This window comes from Oncorhynchus tshawytscha, linkage group LG29 (assembly GCF_018296145.1).
Source record: "Oncorhynchus tshawytscha isolate Ot180627B linkage group LG29, Otsh_v2.0, whole genome shotgun sequence".
Classification (NCBI taxonomy): domain Eukaryota; kingdom Metazoa; phylum Chordata; class Actinopteri; order Salmoniformes; family Salmonidae; genus Oncorhynchus; species Oncorhynchus tshawytscha.
Window position 1 is genome coordinate 16786315 of NC_056457.1, and position 21831 is coordinate 16808145.

The window sequence follows — 21831 nt, forward strand, 5'->3', positions numbered from 1 at the left end:
AGACCAAGTCCATATTATGGCAAGAACTGATCAAATAAGCAGAGAGAAACGACAGTCCATCATTACTTTAAGACATGAAGGTCAGTCAATCTGGAACATTTCAAGAACGTTTAAAGTTTCTTCAAGTGCAGTCACAAAAGCCATCAAGTTACCATCCTCAGAAATTGCAGCCCAAATAAATTCTTCACAGAGCTCAAGTAACAGACACATCAACATCAACTGTTCAGACTGTGTGGATCAGGCCTTCGTGGTCGAATTGAAGCAAAGAAAGCACTACTAAAGGACACCAATAATAAGAAAAGACGTGCTTGGGCCAAGAAACACGAACAATGGACTTTAGACCAGTGGAAATCTGTCCTTTGGTCTGATGAGTCCAAATTTGAGATATTTGGTTCCAACCGCGTTGACGTGGTTGACGTGTGGTTTCCACCATGAAGCATGGAGGAGGTTTGATGGTGTGTGGGGGGGGGGATTTGCTGGTGACACTGTCTGATTAATTTAGAATTCAAGGCACACTTAACCAGCATGGCTACCACAGCATTCTGCAGCGATACACCTTCCCATATGGTTTGTGGGAATATCATTTATTTTTCAACAGGACAATGACCCCAAACTCATTTCCAGGCAGTGTAAAGGCTATAGACCAAGAAGGAAAGTGGTGAAGTGCTGCATCAGATGACATGGCCTCCACAAACACCCGACCTCAACCCAATTGAGATGGTTTGGGATAAGTTGGATCGCATGAGTTGGACCGCAGAGTGAAGGAAAATCAGCCAGCAGTGCTCAGCATACGTGGGAACTCCTTCAAGACTGTTGGAAAGCATTCCTCATGAAGATGGTTGAGAGAATGCCAAACGTGTGCAAAGCTGTTATCAAGGAAAAGGGTAGCTACTTTGAAGAATCTAAAATCTAAAATATATTTTAATTGATTTAACACTTTTAGTTACTACATGATTCCATGTGTTATTTCATAGTTTTTATGTCTTCACTAATATTCTACAATGTAGAAAATAGTAAAAATAAAGAAAGCCCTTGAATGAGTAGGTGTCAGAACTTTTGACTGGTACTGTATTTCAATCATATTGGAATCAATTTCATGTTCAATTGAGTTCTATTTAGCTAGGCTGCTACCCGAAATTAGTCTCAATTTCATGATGTGTAGGCCTAATAATGTGTGCAATGATGTGTCAAGTAATTGATAGTGCATAGCCTAAGCATTAGAACAAGCTGCCTCAATATTTACAACCATAGGTGATCATTTCCCTCTAGGAGCTGATCTGTTATCAGGCTCTAACATTAAGGTAAGATTTTAAATGGAAAATGCTGATCCGAGAGCAGCGCTGCCTTTCGGGCCTATCAGTATCGACACATGCTCTAGCGACTCACTTATTGAAAGTTCTCCCTACGTGTTGTTTTGTAAAACGCATGCGTTGTTAAAACACTTGTAATAAGTTCCATCGCTATTGAGAAACTGGGCCCTGGCTATTAATTCATAGACATGGCTATTTGCATTTATGCAAAACATATGGATTCTCCCTTTAAAGAGTGGAGGGGGTGAATGTCAACAGCTGCTTTACATTAAGCACATAGAAGTTGTGACTCTCAAAGTACTGAATAAATTGTCAGTGAGCATTTAGAAAGAAATCCCCCCAGACGCACCTTTTTTACTTGTTGATGGCTACCGGACCGGCCTTGATTTCAACGTCCACGGATGGGACTCCCTTAAAAAAAACACACTACTTCTATGCAAGTGACTTCTTGTAGTAGGTTAGGAGAGTATCTATTCTTATCTAACCCTTTTCCTAAACTCAACCAAATTCTTCTGACATGCTGCGTAAGATCTCCTAACCCGCTACGAAAAGGTCATAGCTGCATTGAAGTGTCGTGTTTTTAGGGAATCTCATCCACATCCGGTTCAGATTTGGTCCAATCTGGACTGGCCTTAAATTTGGCCCAAACAGACATCTTTATTTTAAAAAATGACCAGTTTAAAATGTGACTGAGAACACATTCTCACTTCCAGCAACGACCTGGGGAATAGGTACAGAGGAGAGGGGGGGGGGGATGAATGAGCCAGTAGGAAGCTGGGCATGATTAGGTGGCTATGATGGTATGAGGGCCAGATTAGGAATTTAGCCAGGACACCAGGGTTAACACCCCTACTCTTACAATAAGTGCCATTGGATCTTTAGTGATCTTTAGTGATCTTTAGTGATCTTTAGTGACCACAGAGAGTCAGGATACTTGTTTAACGTCCCATCCGAAATACGTCACTCTACACAGGACACAGGACACAGGGACTAAAATGGCGACGTAAGAAATGGCAGCAGTTTTACGGCGCCCAACCAATTGTGCTATTATGTGGTTTTCTTCGCATTATTGGCAACATATTTTGTACATAATGTTTCTGCAACCATATCTTAGGGCAAAAAAGAGCTTCTGGATATCAGGACAGCGATCACTCACCTCGGATTAGACAAAGATTTTTCCTACAACAAGGACGATGCACAAGACATTCTCCAAACACTCCACAGGGCCGACAACCCGTTATTTGCAAGAGGAAGCGACACAGGTACAGAGGACAAAGAGTCAGATGCCTGGTCAGGACCCGGAGAAGGCGACTGGGAAAGCTGCCATTACCGTCAATACAACTCGCCAACGTGCAATTATTGGGCAATAAATTAGACGAGGTACGATCAGGAATATCCTACCAACGGGACATCAAAAACGTGGCTGAATGACGACTTGGATATTCAGCTAGCGGGATATACGCTGCACCGGCAAGATAGAACAGCACACTCCGGTAAGCTGTAAACAACAGCTGGTGCACGAAATCTAAGGAAGTCTCTAGATTTTGCTCACCTGAAGTAAAGTATATTGTGATAAATTGCAGGCCACACTACTTGCCTAGAGAGTTCAGCTATACTTTTCATGGCTGTTAATTTACCACCACAGACAGTTGCTGGCACTAAGACCGCACTTAGTCAGCTGTATAAGAAAATAAGAAAACAGGAAACCACTCATCCAGAGGCGGTGCTCCTAGTGGCCGGAGACTTTAATGCAGGGAAACTTAAATCAGTTCTACCAAATTTCTATCAACATGTTAAATGTGCAACCAGAGGCGAAATACATTTCTAGATCACCTGTACTCCACACACAGAGACGCATACAAAGCTCTCCCTTGCCCTCCATTTGGTAAATCTGACCACAACTCTATTCTCCTGATTCCTGCTTACAAGCAAAAATGAAAGCAGGAAGCACCTGTGACTCAGGCTATAAAAAAGTGGTCAGATGAAGCAGATGCTAAACTACAGGAGTGTTTTGCTATCACAGACTGGAACATGTTCCGGGATTCTTCCGATGGCATTGAGGAGTACACCACATCAGTCACTGGTGTCATGACGTTGGCCTGGGGGTAGGTTTATGACAGTCATAAATACCTCTTCCCCCCCTTTTTCCTCTCTCTACCCTACTGATGTTACATTTGAAAACTCCTTGGTTAACATAGAGACTTTGGGAACATCAGAAGGTGGGGGAGAAATGAACTATATTCTGGTAATCCGACCAATTGAACATATGCGGTGGTACTTAATGAATATGTCAGTTCAGTTGTCATCTGAGACATTCTCATCAATGATAAGATTGCCATTTACCAAAGAGCCACAGTAAGGTGCTAGCTAGCATTAAACTTATCTTATAAAAAACAATCAATCTTAACATAATCACTAGTTAACTACACATGGTTGATAATATTACTAGTTTATCTAGCTTGTCCTGCGTTCCATATAATCAATGCGGTGCCTGTTAATTTATCATTGAATCACAGCCTACTTCGCCAAATGGGTGATTTAACAAGCGCATTCACGAAAAAAAGCACTGTCGTTGCACCAATGTCTACCTAACCATAAACATCAATGCCTTTCTTAAAATCAATACACAAGTATATATTTTTAAACCTGCATATTTAGTTAATATTGCCTGCTAATATGAATTTCTTAACTAGGGAAATTGTGTCACTTCTCTTGCGTTCTGTGCAAGCAGAGTCAGGGTATATGCAGCAGTTTGGGCCGCCTGGCTCGTTGCGAACTGTGTGAAGACCATTTCTTCCTAACAAAGACCGTAATTAATTTGCTAGAATTGTACATAATTATGACATAACATTGAAGGTTGTGCGATGTAACAGCAATATTTAGACTTAGGGGTGCCACCCGTTAGATAAAATACCATACGGTTCCGTATTTCACTGAAAAATAAACGTTTTTTTTCTCGAAATTATAGTTTCTGGATTTGACCATATTAATGACCTAAGGCTCGTATTTCTGTATGTTATTATAATTAAGTCTATGATTTGATAGAGCAGTCTGACTGAGCGGTGGTAGGCAGCAACAGGCTCGTAAGCATTCATTCAAACAGCACTTTCCTGCATTTGCCAGCAGCTCTTTGCTGTGCTTCAAGCATTGCGCCGTTTATGACTTCAAGCCTATCAACTCCCGAGATTAGGCTGACAATACTAAAATACCTATTAGAACATCCAATAGTCAAAGGTATATGAAATACACATTTTATAGAGAGAAATAGTCCTATAATAACTACAACCTAAAACTCCTTACCTGGGAATATTGAAGACTCATGTTAAAAAGGAACCACCAGCTTTCATATGTTCTGAGCAAGGAACTTAAACATGAGCTTTTTAACATGGCACATATTGTACTTTCACTTTTTCTCCAACACCCTGTTTTTGCATTATTTAAACCAAATCGAACATTTCATTATTTAATTGGGACTAAATTGATTTTATTGATGTAATATATTAAGTTAAAATAAGTGGGGGTTTTTGTCCTCCAATAATCGATATCGGTGTTGAAAAATCATAATCGGTCGACCTCTACCCCCAACCCCTCTTTTACGCTGCTGCTACTCTGTTTATCATATATGCATAGTCACTAACTATACATTCATGTACATACTACCGCAATCAGCCTGACTAACCAGTGTCTGTATGTAGCCTCGCTACTATATATAGCCTGTTTTATTTCTTTAAATTACCTGTTGTTCACCTTACACTAGAGACTGTAATTAACAGTATTGCACTTTCCATGTAGCCTACTTTTGGCCAGCTAATAATAGCCTAACCACCGATCAAGCAACATTATGGACTAATCCTGTTGTGAAATAGCCTACCTCTTGCAAAATAAACTACCATTTAAATTTCACAGGAGTCTTCACCCAATGTATGCCATCCTGCCTTTCCCTCCATATTCAGCCTTCATTGATTTAATTTGGGCTTAGCGTATAGCCTAGTCTAAGCCCCTATAAAATCTGTTAATTCTGATGAATCAGGATCAGTCAAGCTTTACTCTTTATCTTGTGTTTATTTAGAGCGTGTCTGCTAGATTTGACTCAAGGCCATGAACAACATCAGTATTATGCTAACGAACGCCTCAAATAGGCCATCACTTTGACATGCTTGGCTTTGTGCAAGACACTGTAATAAATAGCTTTTCTCTTAACCAAGCTTATTATTTTACTGTTCATTGTTTTAGATGTCAAATGATGAGTTGACAACTTTATTTGAATGGATTTACAGAATAAAAATAACCCTAAAGCGTCAATATTGTGAAAGAAAGGGAGAAGCTTAGAGCCCGAGGCACCAAACCCCAACACTGATGAATAGATATATATAAGAGCGATATCCAGGTCTAAACTTCTGAAAGAAGGGAATCCTGTATGAACTGAAGCAGAGAAAACAAAACATCAAGCAAGTGTCAATACTACCTCAATCAAAATGGCTGGAGGCCGCTGCTGCCACAACACTAACGACTAGGTCAAACTGTGATATCAACAGAGCTTGAGAAGATGGGGAAGCAGGAAAAAGGTTGGTTCTAGAAGCAGACATGTCTGTGTGAAAGATGGTTCCATCTCTGAGAGGATATAGTGGAGAGCCAGATGGATGAGGGTGAGGCCTTGAAGAAGCCCCAGGAGCCAGGAGGACAGAGACAGAAATGGACAGAAACACACAGTAGGCTTGGGAGTTATCCAGATTTTCATACCGTCCTTCTCTCATATCAGGATTTAAGGTATGACAGTCAAAGCACACAAGGTGGCGCCATAAGGTGGCCTCTATTACCAGAATGCTAACAAGATTAGCACAAACTAAGTGATATCACATAGATGCTTTAATCTAAATGCTAAAAAGATTTAAAAAATAATACATTTAAGTTTGTAGGCCAGTTGAGAACAAGTTATCATTTACAACTGCGACCTGGCCAAGATAAAGCAAAGCGACAAAAACACAGAGTTACACATGGGATAAACAAACGTACAGTCAATAACACAATAGAAAAATCAATATACAGTGTGTGCAGATGTAGTAAGATTAGGGAGGTAAAGCAATAAATAGGCCATAGTGGTGAAATAAATACAATTTAGCATTAACACTGGAGTGATAGATGTGCAAGTAGAGATACTGGGGCGCAAGAGAGCAACAAAAAATATATATATCAATATGGGGATGAGGTAGTTGGGTGGGCTATTTACAGATGGGATGTGTACAGGTGCAGTAATCGGTAAGCTGCTCTGACAGCTGATGCTTAAAGTTAGTGAGGGAGATAGAAGTCTCCAGCTTCAGTGATTTTTGCAATTCGTTCCAGTCATTGGCAGCAGAAAACTAGGAGGAAAGGCAGCCAAAGGAGGGGTTGGCTTTGGGGGATGACAAGTGAAATATAACTGCTGGAGAGTGTGCTATGGGTAGGTGTTGCTATGGTGACCAGTGAGCGGAGATAAGGCGGGGCTTTACCTAGCAAAGACTTATAGATGACCTGGAGCCAGCGGGTTTGGCAACAAATATGCAGCGAGGGCCAGCCAACAAGAGCATACAGGTCACAGTGTTGGGTAGTATATGGGGCTTTGGTGACAAAACGGATGGCACTGCGATCGACTACATCCAGTTTGCTGAGTAGAGTGTTGGAGGCTATTTTGAAAAGGACAGCGCCGAAGTCAAGGATCGGTAGGATAGTCAGTTTTACGAGGGTATGTTTGGCAACATGAGTGAAGGAGGCGTAGGTGCGAAATAGGAAGCCGTTTCTAGATGTAGTTTTGGATTGGGGGTGCTTAATGTGAGTCTAGAAGGAGAGTTTACAGTCTAAACAGACACCTACTGTTGAAGTCAAAAGTTTACATACACTTAGGTTGGAGTCATTAACTTCTTAGTGACAGGGGGCAGTATTTTCACATCCGGATGAAATGTATGCCCAAATTCAACTGCCTGCTACTCATCCCCAGAAGATAAGATATGCATATTATTAGTAGATTTGGATAGAAAACACTGGCATTTCTAAAACTGTTTGAATCATGTCTGTGAGTATAACAGAACTTATTTAGCAGGCGAAACCCCGAGGACAAACCATTTACATGTTCTTTTTGAGGCCACTCTTTTCAATGGGAATCCAGATTTCTAAGGGACCTTCTTGCAGTTCCTATCGCTTCCACTGGATGTCAACAGTCTTTAGAAATTGGTTGAGGTTTTTCCTTTGTGTAATGAAGAAGTACGGCCATCTTGAATGAGGGTAACTTGAAGTGTACTTTTAGATAGAGGCGAGTGACCAGAAAGCTAGCTACAATTTGTTTTCCTCCTGTATTGAACACAGATCATCCCGTCTTCAATTTGATCTATTATTTACGTTGAAAAATACCTAAAGTTGTATTACAAAAGTAGTTTGAAATGTTTTGGCAAAGTTTACAGGTAACTTTTGAGATATTTTGTCGTCACGTTGCGCAAGTTGGAACCGGTGTTTTTCTGGATCAAACGTGCCAAATAAATGGACATTTTGGATATATATTGACGGAATTAATCGAACAAAAAGACCATTTGTGATGTTTATGGGACATATTGGAGTGCCAACAAAAGAAGCTCGTCAAAGGTAAGGCATGAATTATATTTTTATTCCTGCGTTTTGTGTCGCGCCTGCAGGGTTGAAATATGCTTCTCTCTCTTTGTTTACTATGGTGCTATCCTCAGATGATAGCATTGTTTGCTTTCGCCGAAAAGCCTTTTTGAAATCTGACATGTTGGCTGGATTCACAATACGTGTAGCTTTAATTTTTTATCTTGCATGTGTGATTTCATGAAAGCATTTATAGTAATTTATTTGAATTTGGCACTCTGCATTTTCTCTGGCTTTTATCCCAGAGATGTTAAAACTCTTTTCAACCACTCCACAAATTTCTTGTTAACAAACCATAGTTTGGCAAGTCTATTAGGACATCTACTTTGTGCATGACACAAGTAAATTTTCCAACAACTGTTTGCAGACAGATTATTTCACTGTATCACAATACCAGTGGGTTAGAAATGTACATACACTAAGTTGACTGTGCCTTTAACTGGTTTGGAAAATTCCAGAAAATTATGTAATGTCTTTAGAAGCTTCTGATAGGCTAACTGACATCATTTGAGTCAATTGGAGGTGTACCTGTGGATGTATTTCAAGGCCTACCTTCAAACTCAGTGCCTCTTTGCTTAACATCATGGGAAAATCTAAAGAAAATCAGCCAAGACCTCAGGAATAAACCTTGTAGACCTCTGCAAGTCTGGCTCATCCGTGGGAGCAATTTACAAATGCCTGAAGGTACCATGTTCATCTGTAAAAACAATAGTACGCAAGTATAAACACCATGGGACCACGTAGCCGTCATACCACTCAGGAAGGAGACGCTTTCTGTCTCCTATAGATGAACATTATTTGGTGCGAAAAGTGCAAATCAATCCCAGAACAACAGCAAAGGACATTGTGAAAATGCTGGAGGAAACTGGTACAAAAGTTTCTTTATCCACAGTAAAACGAGTCCTATATTGACATAAAATGAAAGGCTGCTCAGCAAGGAAGAAGCCACTGCTCCAAAACCACCCTAAAAAAGCCAGATGACGGTTTGCAACTGCACATGGGGACAAAGAGTGTACTTTTTGGAGAATGTTGTCTGGTCTGATGAAACAAAAATAGAACTGTTTGGCCATGATGACCATCGTTATGTTTGGAGGAAAAATGGGGAGGCTTGCAAGCTGAAGAACACCATCCCAACCGTGAAGAATGGGGGGTGGCAGCATCATGTTGTGGGGGTGCTTTGCTGCAGAAGGGACTGGTGCATTTCACAAAATAGATGGCATCATGAGGAAGGGAAATTATGTGGATATATTGAAGCAACATCTCAAGACATCAGTCAGGAAGTTAAAGCTTGGAAGCATACTTCCAAAGTTGTGGAAAAATGGCTTAAGGACAAAGTCAAGGTATTGGGAGTGGCCGTCACAAAACCCTGACCTCAAACCTATAGAAAATATGTGGGCAGAACTGAAAAAGCGTGTACGAGCAATGAGGCCTACAAACCTGACTCATTTACACCAGCTCTGTCAGGAGGAATGGATGAGAGAAATACAAGCTGAAATAAATCACTCAACTATTATTGTGACATACACATTCTTCAAATAAATGGTTATCCTAACTGATCTAAATCAGGGAATTTTTACTTGGATTAAATGTCAGGGATTGGGAAAAACTGAGTTCAAATGTATTTGGCTAAGGTGTATGTAAACTTCCGACTTCAACTGTAGGTATTTGTAGTCAGAACCGTCCAGAGTGGTGATGCTAGTCGGGCGAGCGGGTGCGGGCAGCAATCGGTTGAAGAGCATGAATTTAGTTTTACTAGCATTTAAGAGCAGTTGGAGGCCACAGAAGGAGTGTTGTATGGCATTGAAGCTCGTTTGGAGGTTAGTTAACACAGTGTCTAAAGAAGGGCCAGATGTATACAGAATGGTGTCGTCTGCGTGGAGGTGGATCAGAGAATCACCAGCAGCAAGAGCGTCATCGTTGATATTTACATAGAAAAGAGTCTGCCGGAGAATTGAACCCTGTGGCAACCCCATAGAGACTGCCAGAGGCCCGGACAACAGGCCCTCCGATTTGACACACTGAACTCTATCAGAGAAGTAGTTAGTGAACCAGGCGAGGCAGTCATTTGAGAAACCAAGGCTATTGAGTCTCCCGATAAGAATACGGTGGTTGACAGCGTCAAAAGCCTTGGCCAGGTTGATGAAGACTGCTGCACAGTACTGTCTTTTGTCAATCGTGGTTATGATATCATTTAGGACCTTGAGCGTGGCTGAGGTGCACCCATGACCAGCTCGAAAACCAGATTGCATAGTGGAGAAGGTACAGTGGGATTGTAAATGGTCGGTGATCTGTTTGTTAACTTGGTTTCTAAGACTTTAGAAAGGCAGGGCAGGATGGATATACAGTGAGGGAAAAAAGTATTTGATCCCCTGCTGATTTTGTACGTTTGCCCATCAATGCAAATCAATTTATAACATTTTTGACATGGGTTTTTCAGGATTGTTTTGTTGTTATTCTGTCTCTCACTGTTCAAATAAACCTACCATTAAAGTTAGACTGATCATTTCTTTGTCAGTGGGCAAATGTACAAAATCAGCAGGGGATCAAATACTTTTCCCCCTCACTGTAGGTCTGTAACAGTTTGGGTCTAGAGTGTCTCCCCTTTGAAGAGGGGGATGACCACGGCAGCTTTCCAATCTTTAGGGATCTCAGACGATACGAAAGGTTGAACAGGTTAGTAATAGGGGTTGCAACAATTTTGGCAGATCATTTTAGAAAGAGAGGGTGCAGATTGCCTAATCCATCTGATTTGTAGGGGTCCAGATTTTGTAGCTCTTTCAGAAGATCTGGATTTGGGTGAAGGAGAAGCGGGGGGCTTGGGCAAGTAGCTACGGGGGTGCAGAGCTGTTGGCCGGGGTAGGGGTAGCCAAGTGGAAAACATGGCCAGCCGTAGAAGAAATGCTTAATAAAATTCTCGATTATCGTAGATGTATCAGTTGTAACAGTGTTTCCTAACCTAAGTGCATTGGGCTGCTAGAAGAGGAGGTGCTCTTATTCACCATGAACTTTACAGTGTCCCAAAACTTTTTGGAATTAGTGCTACAGGATGCAAATTTGTTTGAAAAAGCTAGCCTTTGTTTTCCTAACTGACTGTGTAGATTGGTTTTTGACTTCCCTGAAAAGTTTTGTGGGGGCTATTCGATGCTAATTCAGTATGCCACAGGATGTTTTTATGCTGGTCAAGGGCAGTCAAGTCTGGAGTGAACCAAGGGATACATCTGTTTTAGTTCTACATTTTTTTAACGGGGCATGCTTATTTAATATGGTGAGAAAAGCACTTTTAAAGAACAACTAGGCATCCTCTACTGACGGAATGAGGTCAATGTCCTTCCAGGATACCCAGGCCAGGTCGATTAGAAAGGCCTACTTGCTGAAGTGTTTTAGGGAGCGTATGACAGTGATGAGGGGTGGTAAATTTGACCGCGGACCCATTACGGACGCAGGCAATAAGGCAGTGATTGCTGAGATCAGTGATGCAGAAGTGTATTTAGAGGACAAATTGGTCAGGATGATATCTATGAGGGTGTCCATGTTTACAGATTTAGGGTTGTAGCTGGTAGATTCCTTGATAATTTGTGTGAGATTGAGGGCATCTAGTTTAGAATGTAGGACGGCCGGGGTGTTAAGCATATCCCAGTTTAGGCCACCTAACAGTATGAACGCTGATGATAGATGGGGGGCAATAAATTCACATATGGTGTCCAGGGCACAGCTGGGGGCTGAGGGGGGTCTATAACAAGCGGCAACAGTGAGAGACTTATTTCTGGAAAGGTGGATTTTTAAAAGTAGAAGCTCAAACTGTTTGGGCACAGACCTGGATAGTATGACAGAACTCTGCAGGCTCTCTCTGCAGTAGATTGCAACTCCTTTGGTAGTTCTATCTTGACGGAAAACTAATTGCAAAGGCAGGCAAATCCAGTTCAGAAAGTTAAACATGCATAGCGAGTAGCTACCGAATGTCATTTTCGGTGAGTGTGGACATTTACAAGCGAAAGTGAACGAGAGAAATTGGGCAAATCAACTAAGTTGACGCATGCTTTTCTGAAGGAAGAGCAGCATGTGTACATGGAGGGGAGAAGAACAGAGGGGGAAAAAATGCTAGTAGGAAGCACAAGATGGCAACTCATCCAGAGCCCTGACTTCAGTCGGAAAGCCATTAGAAGAGATCTGATGGCAAATATTTAGTAGTAACATCATCCCCTCATGTGCACCGCACAACAGAGACTCGCCGATAGATATAGAACACTATGGACTCACCAGCTCACTTTCTCCCATTATGCTATTTACAAACAAACACGTGACTGGCTCAACTGTTCTGGGGAACTATGGAAACTGCATGATTTAAAATAAATGTGACAGGTAAAATGAAGAACGCAATCTGCTTTATCTCCTAAGTTCACTGCAGGTAATAACTTAAAAGTAGCTACAAATATTCACATTTATAGAAAAACATCAAAGTAATAGTTGACGATATTGAAGGTATTGAAAAACCATCCCGTGGCTTTTTCCAAATACCCCACACGGTATACCGCCCACGCCTAACGCACAGCCAGACAGACCACAGACACAGCCAAGAACTATCAGCACCCTTAGCTATTGTATTCTTTTCAGCGTCAATACCACATACAACCAAGACAATAGCAACCTGCCTGTATGTGTAGCCTAAGACTACATAATATAGCCTAATTCTGCTAGCACCATGGACAGAGTCAGAACGAAGGCTAAACTAAGCCTGGGTTAAGTGTGTGCTGCAATGCTAAAGGCAGCGCTACCGTGTTTAAGCATCTTGGACAGTGACACACAACCTTGATGTAAGGTTAATCCAGGGATAACAAAAAAATAATCTATGGGGATTTAATTTTGACAACAACCAATCATATTCACAAAGAGTACTATTTGTCTGATCTAATGCAGGCCTTGAACATGGCCTTATGATTCGTTCTGCACATAAAAAGGATAAGGCCAACCCCCTTGTTTGATCATGGATATGCAGTCCATTCTCTTGGGACCAATTTCCAATCAACAATATACACTGTAGGACAAGGGGGTAGATGGCCTATGGAATGCAAAACAAACAATTGAGATCAATTTAAAGGACCAGCTCATATTACTGAAAGCATAGGCTTATGGAGCACAGCGGGCCTGACTACTAACCACTAGGAACATTGAGCTGGAGTTCACAATTCCCACTGCAGCCAGGCATGGAGAGGGAGTGCTCAACAGAGAAACAAACATTCACTGTTTAACATAACAATAGGAGGGAGAGAGAGGGTGGGGCTGTGAGAAGTGCTACTGTATTGCATGCTGCAGTGTATTCTGCCGGAGAGCTGATGTGTTGTTAACATGGATAGTTCACGCTACAGCCTGATTCTAAAATGTATTAAACGTTCTCCTCATCAATGTACACACAATACCCCATGACAAAGCAAAAACAGGTTTAGTCATTTTTGCAAATGTATTCAAAATTAAAAACAACTGTACCTTATTTACATAAGTATTCAGACCCTTTGCTAGGAGACTCGAAATTGAGCTCAGGTGCACCCTGTTTCCATTGATCATCCTTGAGATGTTTCTACAACTTCATTGGAGTCCACCTGTGGTAAATTCAATTGATTGGACATGATCTTGAAAGGCACACACCTGTTTATATAAAAAGGTCCCAGTTGACAGTGCATGTCAGAGCAAAAACCGAGCCATGAGGTCAAAGGAAGTGTCCACAGAGCTCCGAGACAGGATTGTGTCGAGGCACAGATCTGGGAAAGGGTACCAAAAAATGTCTACAGCATTAAAGGTCCCCAAGAACACAGTGGCCTCCATCATTCTTAAATGGAAGAAGTTTGGAACCACCAAGACTCTTCCTAGAGCTGGCCGCCTGGCCAAACGGAGCAATCAGGGGAGAAGGGCCTTGGTCAGGGAGGTGAGCAAGAACCCAATGGGCTCTCTGACAGAGCTCTAGAGTTCCTCTGTGGAGATGGGAGAACCTTCCAGAAGGACAACCATCTCTGCAGCACTCCACCAATCAGGCCTTTATGGTAGAGTGGCCAGACGGAAGCCACTCCTCAGTAAAAATGCACATGACAGCCCGCTTGGAGTTTGCCTGAACAAGATTCTCTGGTATGCTGAAACCAAGATTGAAATCTTTGGTCTGAATGCCAAGCGTAAACATCCGGAGGAAACCTGGCAACATCCCTACAGTGAAACATGGTGGTGGCAGCGTCATGAGGTGGGGATGTTTTTCAGCGGCAGGGACTGGGAGACTAATCAGGAAAGAGGACAGGTGAACGAAGCAAAGTACAGAGAAATCCTTGATGAAAACCGTCTCCAGAGCGCTCAGGACCTCATCAGACTGGGGTGAAGGTTAATCTTCCAACAAGACAATGAATCTAAACACACAGCAAAGACAATGCAGGAGTGGCTTCGGGACAAGTCTCTGAATCTCCTTGAATGGCCCAGCCAGAGCCCGGACTTGAACCCAATCAAACATTCCTGGAGAAACTTGAAAATAGCTGTGCAGCGACACTCCCCATCCAACCTGACAGAGCTTGAGAGGATCTGCAGAGAAGAATGGGAGAAACTCCCAAAATACAGGTGTGCCAAGCTTGTAGAGTAATACCCAAGAAGACTCGAGGCTGTAGTCGCTGCCAAAAGTCCTTCAACAAAGTACAGAATAAAGGGTCTGAATACTTATGTAAATGTGAATTCCGTTTTTTTAAAATATATTTTCTAAAATTTGTATATTAAAAAAAAACATTTTTGCTTTGTCATTATGGCGTATCTTGATGGAGAAAAAACAATTTAATCAATTTTAGAAAAAGGCTGTAAAGTAATACAATTTGGAAAAAGTCAAGGGGTCTGAATACTTTCCTGAAGGCACTGTATCCCCAGAAAACACTTGAGGTGAAGGATCAATCGGTTTACTTTATGGAGGGAAGGGAAAATACAGCTGAGGAGAACCTATTTTGTCAAATTCTCCAAAAGAGTTATAGGAGGCAGGTAAGTTGCCCAGAATAAAGATTGACTGTAAGAGGGTGTTAGATCATAAATCACGGCCAAAGAGCTTCGCGTTTGGCCGCTGGATGATCGTCCACTTTATAGCACACAAACTCCTGCTTTGTGCTTTCCTCCTTTCAGACCTGCTTCCTAGCTGCAGCTTTTCTCAATGCAAAGCCTAACATTAAAAACTAGTAGATACTCTTTCTGAATTTATCAGACTCAGTTTATAATGTATACTGAACTAAAATATATAAACTCAACATGCAACAATTAAAGATTTTACTGAGTTACAGTTCATATAATGAAATGTACATAAATTCATTAGGCCCTAATCTATAGATTTCACATGACTGGGAATACAGATATGCATCGGTTTGTCACAGATACCTTAAAAAAAAGTAGAGGTGTAGATCAGAAAACCAGTCAGTATCTGGTGTGACCACCTTTTGCCTCATGCAGCTCAACACACCTTCATCGCACAGAGTTGATTAGGCTGTTGATCTCGTCACGCTATCTCTGTGCATTCAAATGGATTTATGCCTGCCCATACCATATCCGCCACCATGAGTCACTCTGTTCACAGCGTTGACATCAGCAAACCGCTCGCCCACACAACGCCATACATACCGTCTGCCATCTGCCCGGTACAGTTGAAACTGGGATTCATCCGTAAAGGAGGATAATTCGCCAGCGTTCCAGTGGCCCTCAAAAGGTGAACATTTGCCCACTAAAGTCAGTTACAACACCAAACTGCAGTCAGGTCAAGACCCTGGTGAAGACGACGAGCACACAGATAAGCTTCCCCGAGAGGGTTTCTGACAGTTTGTGCAGAAATTCTTCAGTTGTGCAAACCCACAGTTTCATCAGCTGTCCGGGTGGCTGGTCTCAGACCATCACACAGTTGAAGAAGCTGGATGTGGAGGTCCTGGGTTGTGAGGCCGGTTGGACGCACTGACAAATTCTTTAAATTGACATTGGAGGCGGATTATGGTAGCGCAATTAACATTAAAGTCTCTGGCAACAGCTCTGGAGGACATTCCTGCAGTCGGCATGCGCACACTCTGTCAAAACTTGAGACATCTGTGGCATTGTTTTGTGTGACAAAACTGCACATTTTAGAGTGGCCTTTTATTGTCCCCAGCACAATGTGCACATGTGTAATGATCCTGCTGTTTAATCAGCTTCTTGATATGCCACACCTGTCAGGTGGATGGATTACCTTGGCAAGGGAGAAATTCTCACTAACAGGGATGTAAACAAATGTGTGCAATTGAGAGAAATAAACATTTTGTGCATTTGGAACATTTCTTGGATCTTTTATTTCAGCTCATAAAACATGGGACCAACACTTTACATGTTGCGTTTATAGTTTTGTTCCGTATAGAAATACATTTTTCATACAAGCCATGTTGGCACCAAATGTTCTTTGACCTGAACACCTCAATTACAATATAAAAGTGACTTTCTCTAGGGCTGTGTGGGAACTTTCATTGCTCCCTGGTTGCCCCCTCAATCTCATCCAAACCACGACCCACTCTGCAGGCAGCCCTGGGCCAGACAAGTGAGTGAGTGAGAGAAAAAGAGCGCCTAAGAGAGCTAAAGAGAGGAGGGGTGAAGTGTAATTCTGGTTTATTGGGTTATTTTATGGAGCCGTCTGCCTTTCTCTCCCCCGGGGTCTAGGTACTGTTGCTGACAGTGAGTAAACACACAACACCAACTGAGGAATTAAGTTAAGAACATAACTTATGTTTAACTGCACAGGTGACTGACGATCCCTCTGGTTCTTTTACCGTGTCCCCTGATATTTCCCTCTCTGTTTGATTGATGTAACCCAACAAAATGTTGGCCTGAGGACCAGACTACAGTAGCCAAACCACTCAGGAGCAGGAAAAGAGATATGATGTCAGGCCGGGTCTAAGTGTATTAGGGCAGGCTATCCACTCAAAGTGCAGAACCTATTTGTCAATCCCCATAACAGCATCAAGGTTGAGAGGTAAGGACTCAACCTCTATGAATCTAATGCATGAGCTGCTGAGCATGACATTATCCCTGGTATCTCCTGTCACACTTGTGAATGATCTCAATTCAGTCCAGGGCTCCAGACTAGCTAGCAGCAGCCTAAAGGCCAAGTCATTAGACAGGCAGGTTTGAGGCTGTGGAGGCTTATGACTAGGTGACCGTGGCAAGAAGCATTGTGCTGGACAGAGAGGGCCAGAGGGAAATTCTAAAAGGCTTTAGGGGGAGGGTCACAACTCACAACACAAAATAGCTTGGGAAACCACTGGGTATTAATGAAAATAGCAAAAAGATGGGAGACCAAATGGCCTACAGTCTCCTCTATTTTTGTCTTGTAAGTAAGTAGCCTTGGCTTGTGCGAGCCGGCACAACTTATAGGAGCAGGCACTCTCCTGTTTCTGTAGCTTGAGGGAACTTGATGTACAAGTACACCCCCCCGAGTGCCAAGCATTGCCGCATCGGGGAACGAACTTCCAACCTTTCAATCTCAGGGCGGACACATAACCACAAGGCCACCGAGTTGTAGTCTTGCATGACAAAATGATTTGTCTCCAAGGCTAGGTCACGTGACTACATGATGTGTTACGACCATTATGTCATAGATTTCAAGGCTGTGACGATACCAGTATCAATATACAGCAATATACAGCAATATTTCTTCCATGGCAAAAGTGAAAACACGATGCAGATCAAACTCTTTTGTCCTTTAAAAACCTGCTGTATGTCAAATATTGTGTGCTATAGCTTGGAAAATAAATAAATGTGACTCTGTATGAAACATAATTAACTTTGTTACCAACATTAGGGCTGTTTTCTAAAAAAGTAAAACGAGCTTTGTTCTTTGTTTCCTTGCCAGGATACTAATGAGTATAAAGGCTGAGAGGGCATTAAATGATTAGCCACAATACTGGCCGGAGCCGGCAATGACAACAGTTTCTTGAGTCATAATTGTACCCCACTGCCAAAACAGATCCACACGAAAGGCCTCATTAGCAGTTAGATGCAATTACTTTTCCTAGGGGGAGCTGCAGTTCAATATGTCACAATTCAATCCATCACTGTATACGGGCCATAGACCTCCTACACCAGCCTTGCTAATCGTCAAGATCATCTCTAAAAGCCCTTTCCTCCAGACCACTCTTTCCTCCACGGGACCAGGGATTTGCTGCATTGGTGTGAGAAGTGGGATGGCACTACCATGAGGCCATCTGTCATATTGGGAACGGCTACAGGTAAAATAAAGACATCCAAAGGAGCCTGTGGAAACTGGAAGTTGTGCCATTAACACAGCGCACAAGTAAACATAGCACCATTAGCGCAAGATAAAACAATGACAGCCGATCGCCAATTTCAGCACTAGAACCTCTGAACAGTGTGACACCCAGGTCACAGCTCATAAATTACAAGATTCAGCACACTTGTCCATTGGCAAACCGCCACACTGTTACCATGGTTGCTCCATGGAAATCAGTCTAAACAAAGTTGCAGTAAGAAAGATGCAAATGTCTCTAGCTACAAAACAGAATGTTAAATAAAATTATATTTACACTTACTCTACAGTGTCCACAATGCTGTGGACACTGTTGGTCCTTTTGGTGGTAGGAGGTGGAGATTTTTTACCCGACTTTTTGCAGCGCTGGTAAGAGTTCTGTCGCTTGTATTTTCAATCTGTTGACAAATTGCATGTGATGCACAAAATATGTAAACAATAGCCAAATGTAGTCGACCTAAGCATGTTTCCTCGCAATCAGCTGGAAGTGTTTGCTGTTAGACTCGACCATATTGTGCAAGGGTTTGTCACCTGGGATTGGAATTGCATCCGTGTTGAAAATAAAAAACAGAAATGCAAACGACATACAAACCAGCATACTGAAGGTCTGGTTGATAACACTACTCTGTGGATATTTTGTCTCACATTCATACCTGCAAAAAGACAAACCACACAGACAACCTGTAAAGTATATTTTATTTGGCATTCTGGCTTGTAGAGGTCGTGAGAGGAAACTTTCCTTATCGAAAAGCTCATTTCTGCCCTACATAGAATTCTAAGCAATTCAACGTCGTTGGGTCTTCAGGCTAATAATGTGTCAGAGTAGTGTGGGCTCTGTGCAGGAATGGTCTGAGTGACTGTTATTACTGAGTAATGCGGTGTTTACTGACTAATAGCAGTCACAATGGGGCTAGAGTTGTCTAATACTGCACTTTGTCTGAGTTAGAGCTCTTCAGAATGTCAAAGATGCGCTTGTGGCATGCGCAAGTGAATCATAACAGCTACGTTACAATTTAGCCAGATACAGTAGCTACTTATGGCAAATAAATGTTAACAAAGGGGCTCTTACCTTTCCATTTTCGCCGAAAGGCTCGTTGCAGTCACTGTCCATTCCTGAATTGGAAGATGTGAAGACTCCTTGGTCCCAGTCGGGGTACGGGTTGATAAAAGATCTTTCCTCCATCTCCGCTTCCGTAGCCGACACTAATTTCAATCTTTTGGACATGTTGTCTCCCATTTTAACGGCAACTCGTCAAGGCCAAAATGTATACGGACTCCCTGTTGGTAGACAGTAAAGCGCGTTTCAAAATGAGGAAATCTAATTTTCCAATAGATTTCGCTTGTGGACCGTGTCTCTGAATAGATCTGCCTAGTTTAATATTGGCCTCTGTAGTGTGATATAAGAGATAAGTATTCTCATATAAAATAAATAGGCTACATTTGGAGTCCAGACACCTGTGGAAAATTGATGCTACTAAACTAATGGTGGCTATCCCTTATCCATTCACCTTGGATAGCTAGTTTATGATAAGGAATTTATTCTCACAACTCAAATAGCAATAAAAGGCCGTTCCTGAATAAAAAGTTAAGTTAATCTGAATCAGCGCAAGTTTATAAATTTACTTTATATAAAACATATTAATTTACAATCAAATAATTTGCTAGACTTCTATAATGCATTTATAAAACTGGCGGAGAAGTATGTATATTGGCTAATGACAAACAAACACGTAAGATATGAAAGCCTGAATACATAGCCTAGGCCTACTTTAACAAATGCAACGTGACACACGTTTGGTTACATATTACTTTATCCTAAATATAACAATGTCACAAGGTTTTGTATAACTGTCCGTTACTGCAGCAAGTACATTCTCAATGGACAAAATCAAACCCACAATTCGACACAAATAGCCTATTAATGAACATAAAAACGCGGCAGGCTCACCTATTTTTTATATCAAATAATGACCATGCAATTAATTTCGTTTGTCTTCAGCCGTTGCAAGCGCTTCATCGATGCAGGAGGATAGATGGAACCACAGTCGTAGCAGCCTTCAAAGCATCCAGAATGATTTCAGCATTAACACATGAATGCAGTTTTGTGAAAGGCTCTCCTCATCCATTTCAGTCCTGTAAGACGTTATCAATTCTCGGAAATTAAAGCAGTTATTGAATACAGATAAAAGCATGTAAAATACTTTACTCTCTCAACGATAATAGTTCGCATCTTCTCTCATCATCATGTTCGGGATCCCGCTTTCTTAGTCGGTGAGAGAGGTTTTTAAATTCATAAATCCTACTGGTTGACGAGCTACGGGAGACAGCCCACCAGTCCTGCAATAAGCAGCTGTCTCGTGCCGATCTGGACCAAATTTGAGTCCTAGCCTCTGAGGAAACAGATGGTGTTTCTGCTGTGTACTGATTTGGCGCACGCACACAGATTATACTACCACAAACACATCTATAAACACCCCTGTGTACCTCCATCCCTTCCCTCGCTCTCCCTTCCCCTTAATTAATGGCTTTAGTTGTCCCCCACGATGAAATCGGGGAGGGGAATGTGGATTTGTCTCTGTTCCTCCGTTTGTACCTTAGTCACACGCGATATCTCTGACAGCACTGGGCCGATTTTGACGAAACTTGGTTGAATAATGGGTCTTACCATAGAGATCCGGTATTTACACTAATTTGCCCAGGGCGGGAGCTATAGTAATTAACTGGCATGTGTTAGTCACAAGCGATATCTCAATTGGTCCAAAGGGGGCGCTGCATCATTCGTGTGGGACAACATGTTTACTGTTGTTTTCATTGACAGGGGCACGTGATTCTGCTGAACAATTCAATCCTATTCTCTTCTGCATCCTCTGTGCTTTTCTCAGCCAAAATAAGTTACTTTGTTTAGTTTTTTGTATTAGACAAAAAAGGAGCATGCTCAACTTTCTTGTGGGTCAGGTTATTTCCACAGATGAGTGCTTTGACAGACTATTATCTGGGAATAGTGGTAGAAAAATTACCCAATTGTCATACTTGAGTAAAAGTAAAGCTACAGTAATAGAAAACGACTCAAGTAAAAGTGAAAGTCACCCAGTAAAATACTACTTGAGTATAAGACTTAAGTCTTTGGTTTTAAATATACTTAAGTATCAAAAGTAAATGTAATTGCTAAAATATACTTAAATATCAAAAGTAAAAGAATAAAACATTTCAAATCCCTTATATTAAGCAAACCAGACAGTATGATTTTCTTAAAAATATATATATATTTACAGTTAGCCAAGGGCACACTCCAACACTCAGAATTAATTTACAAACGAAGCATTTGTGTTTAGTGAGTCCTCCAGATCAGATGCAGTAGGGATGACCAGAGATTTTCTCTTTAAGAGCGTGAATTGGACCATTTTCATGTACTTCTAAGCATTCAAAATGTAACAAGTACATTTGGGTGTTAGGGAAAATGTATGGAGTAGAAAGTACATTATTTTCTTTAGGAATGTAGTGAAATGAAAGCTCTCAAATATGAATAGTAAAGTGCAGATACCACAAAAAATGACTTAAGTAGTACTTTAAGTATTTTTACTTAAGTAATTTACACCACTGTCTGGGAGT

At 41.6% G+C, this 21831-nt stretch overlaps 1 protein-coding gene across 4 annotated transcripts in view; it reads right to left on the bottom strand.

Annotated features, from left to right (window-relative positions):
• Positions 1-20715, bottom strand: part of lancl2 (LanC lantibiotic synthetase component C-like 2 (bacterial)) — a 54740-nt gene extending 34025 nt beyond the window's left edge. The window contains exons 1-3 of one of the 4 annotated variants that reach the window (XM_024392776.2): positions 20429-20715; positions 20171-20277; positions 19292-19500 (exon numbers count right to left, since the gene is read on the bottom strand). In XM_024392776.2, the coding sequence (XP_024248544.1) occupies positions 19292-19459 (168 nt within the window). In that variant the 5' untranslated portion in view covers positions 19460-19500; positions 20171-20277; positions 20429-20715. Of the gene's footprint in view, positions 1-18505; positions 18621-18814; positions 18876-19291; positions 19501-20170 lie in introns of those variants that run through there. The other 3 variants (XM_024392777.2, XM_024392775.2, XM_024392778.2) reach the window with 3 other exon arrangements.
• Between the last annotated feature and the right edge of the window lie 1116 nt (positions 20716-21831).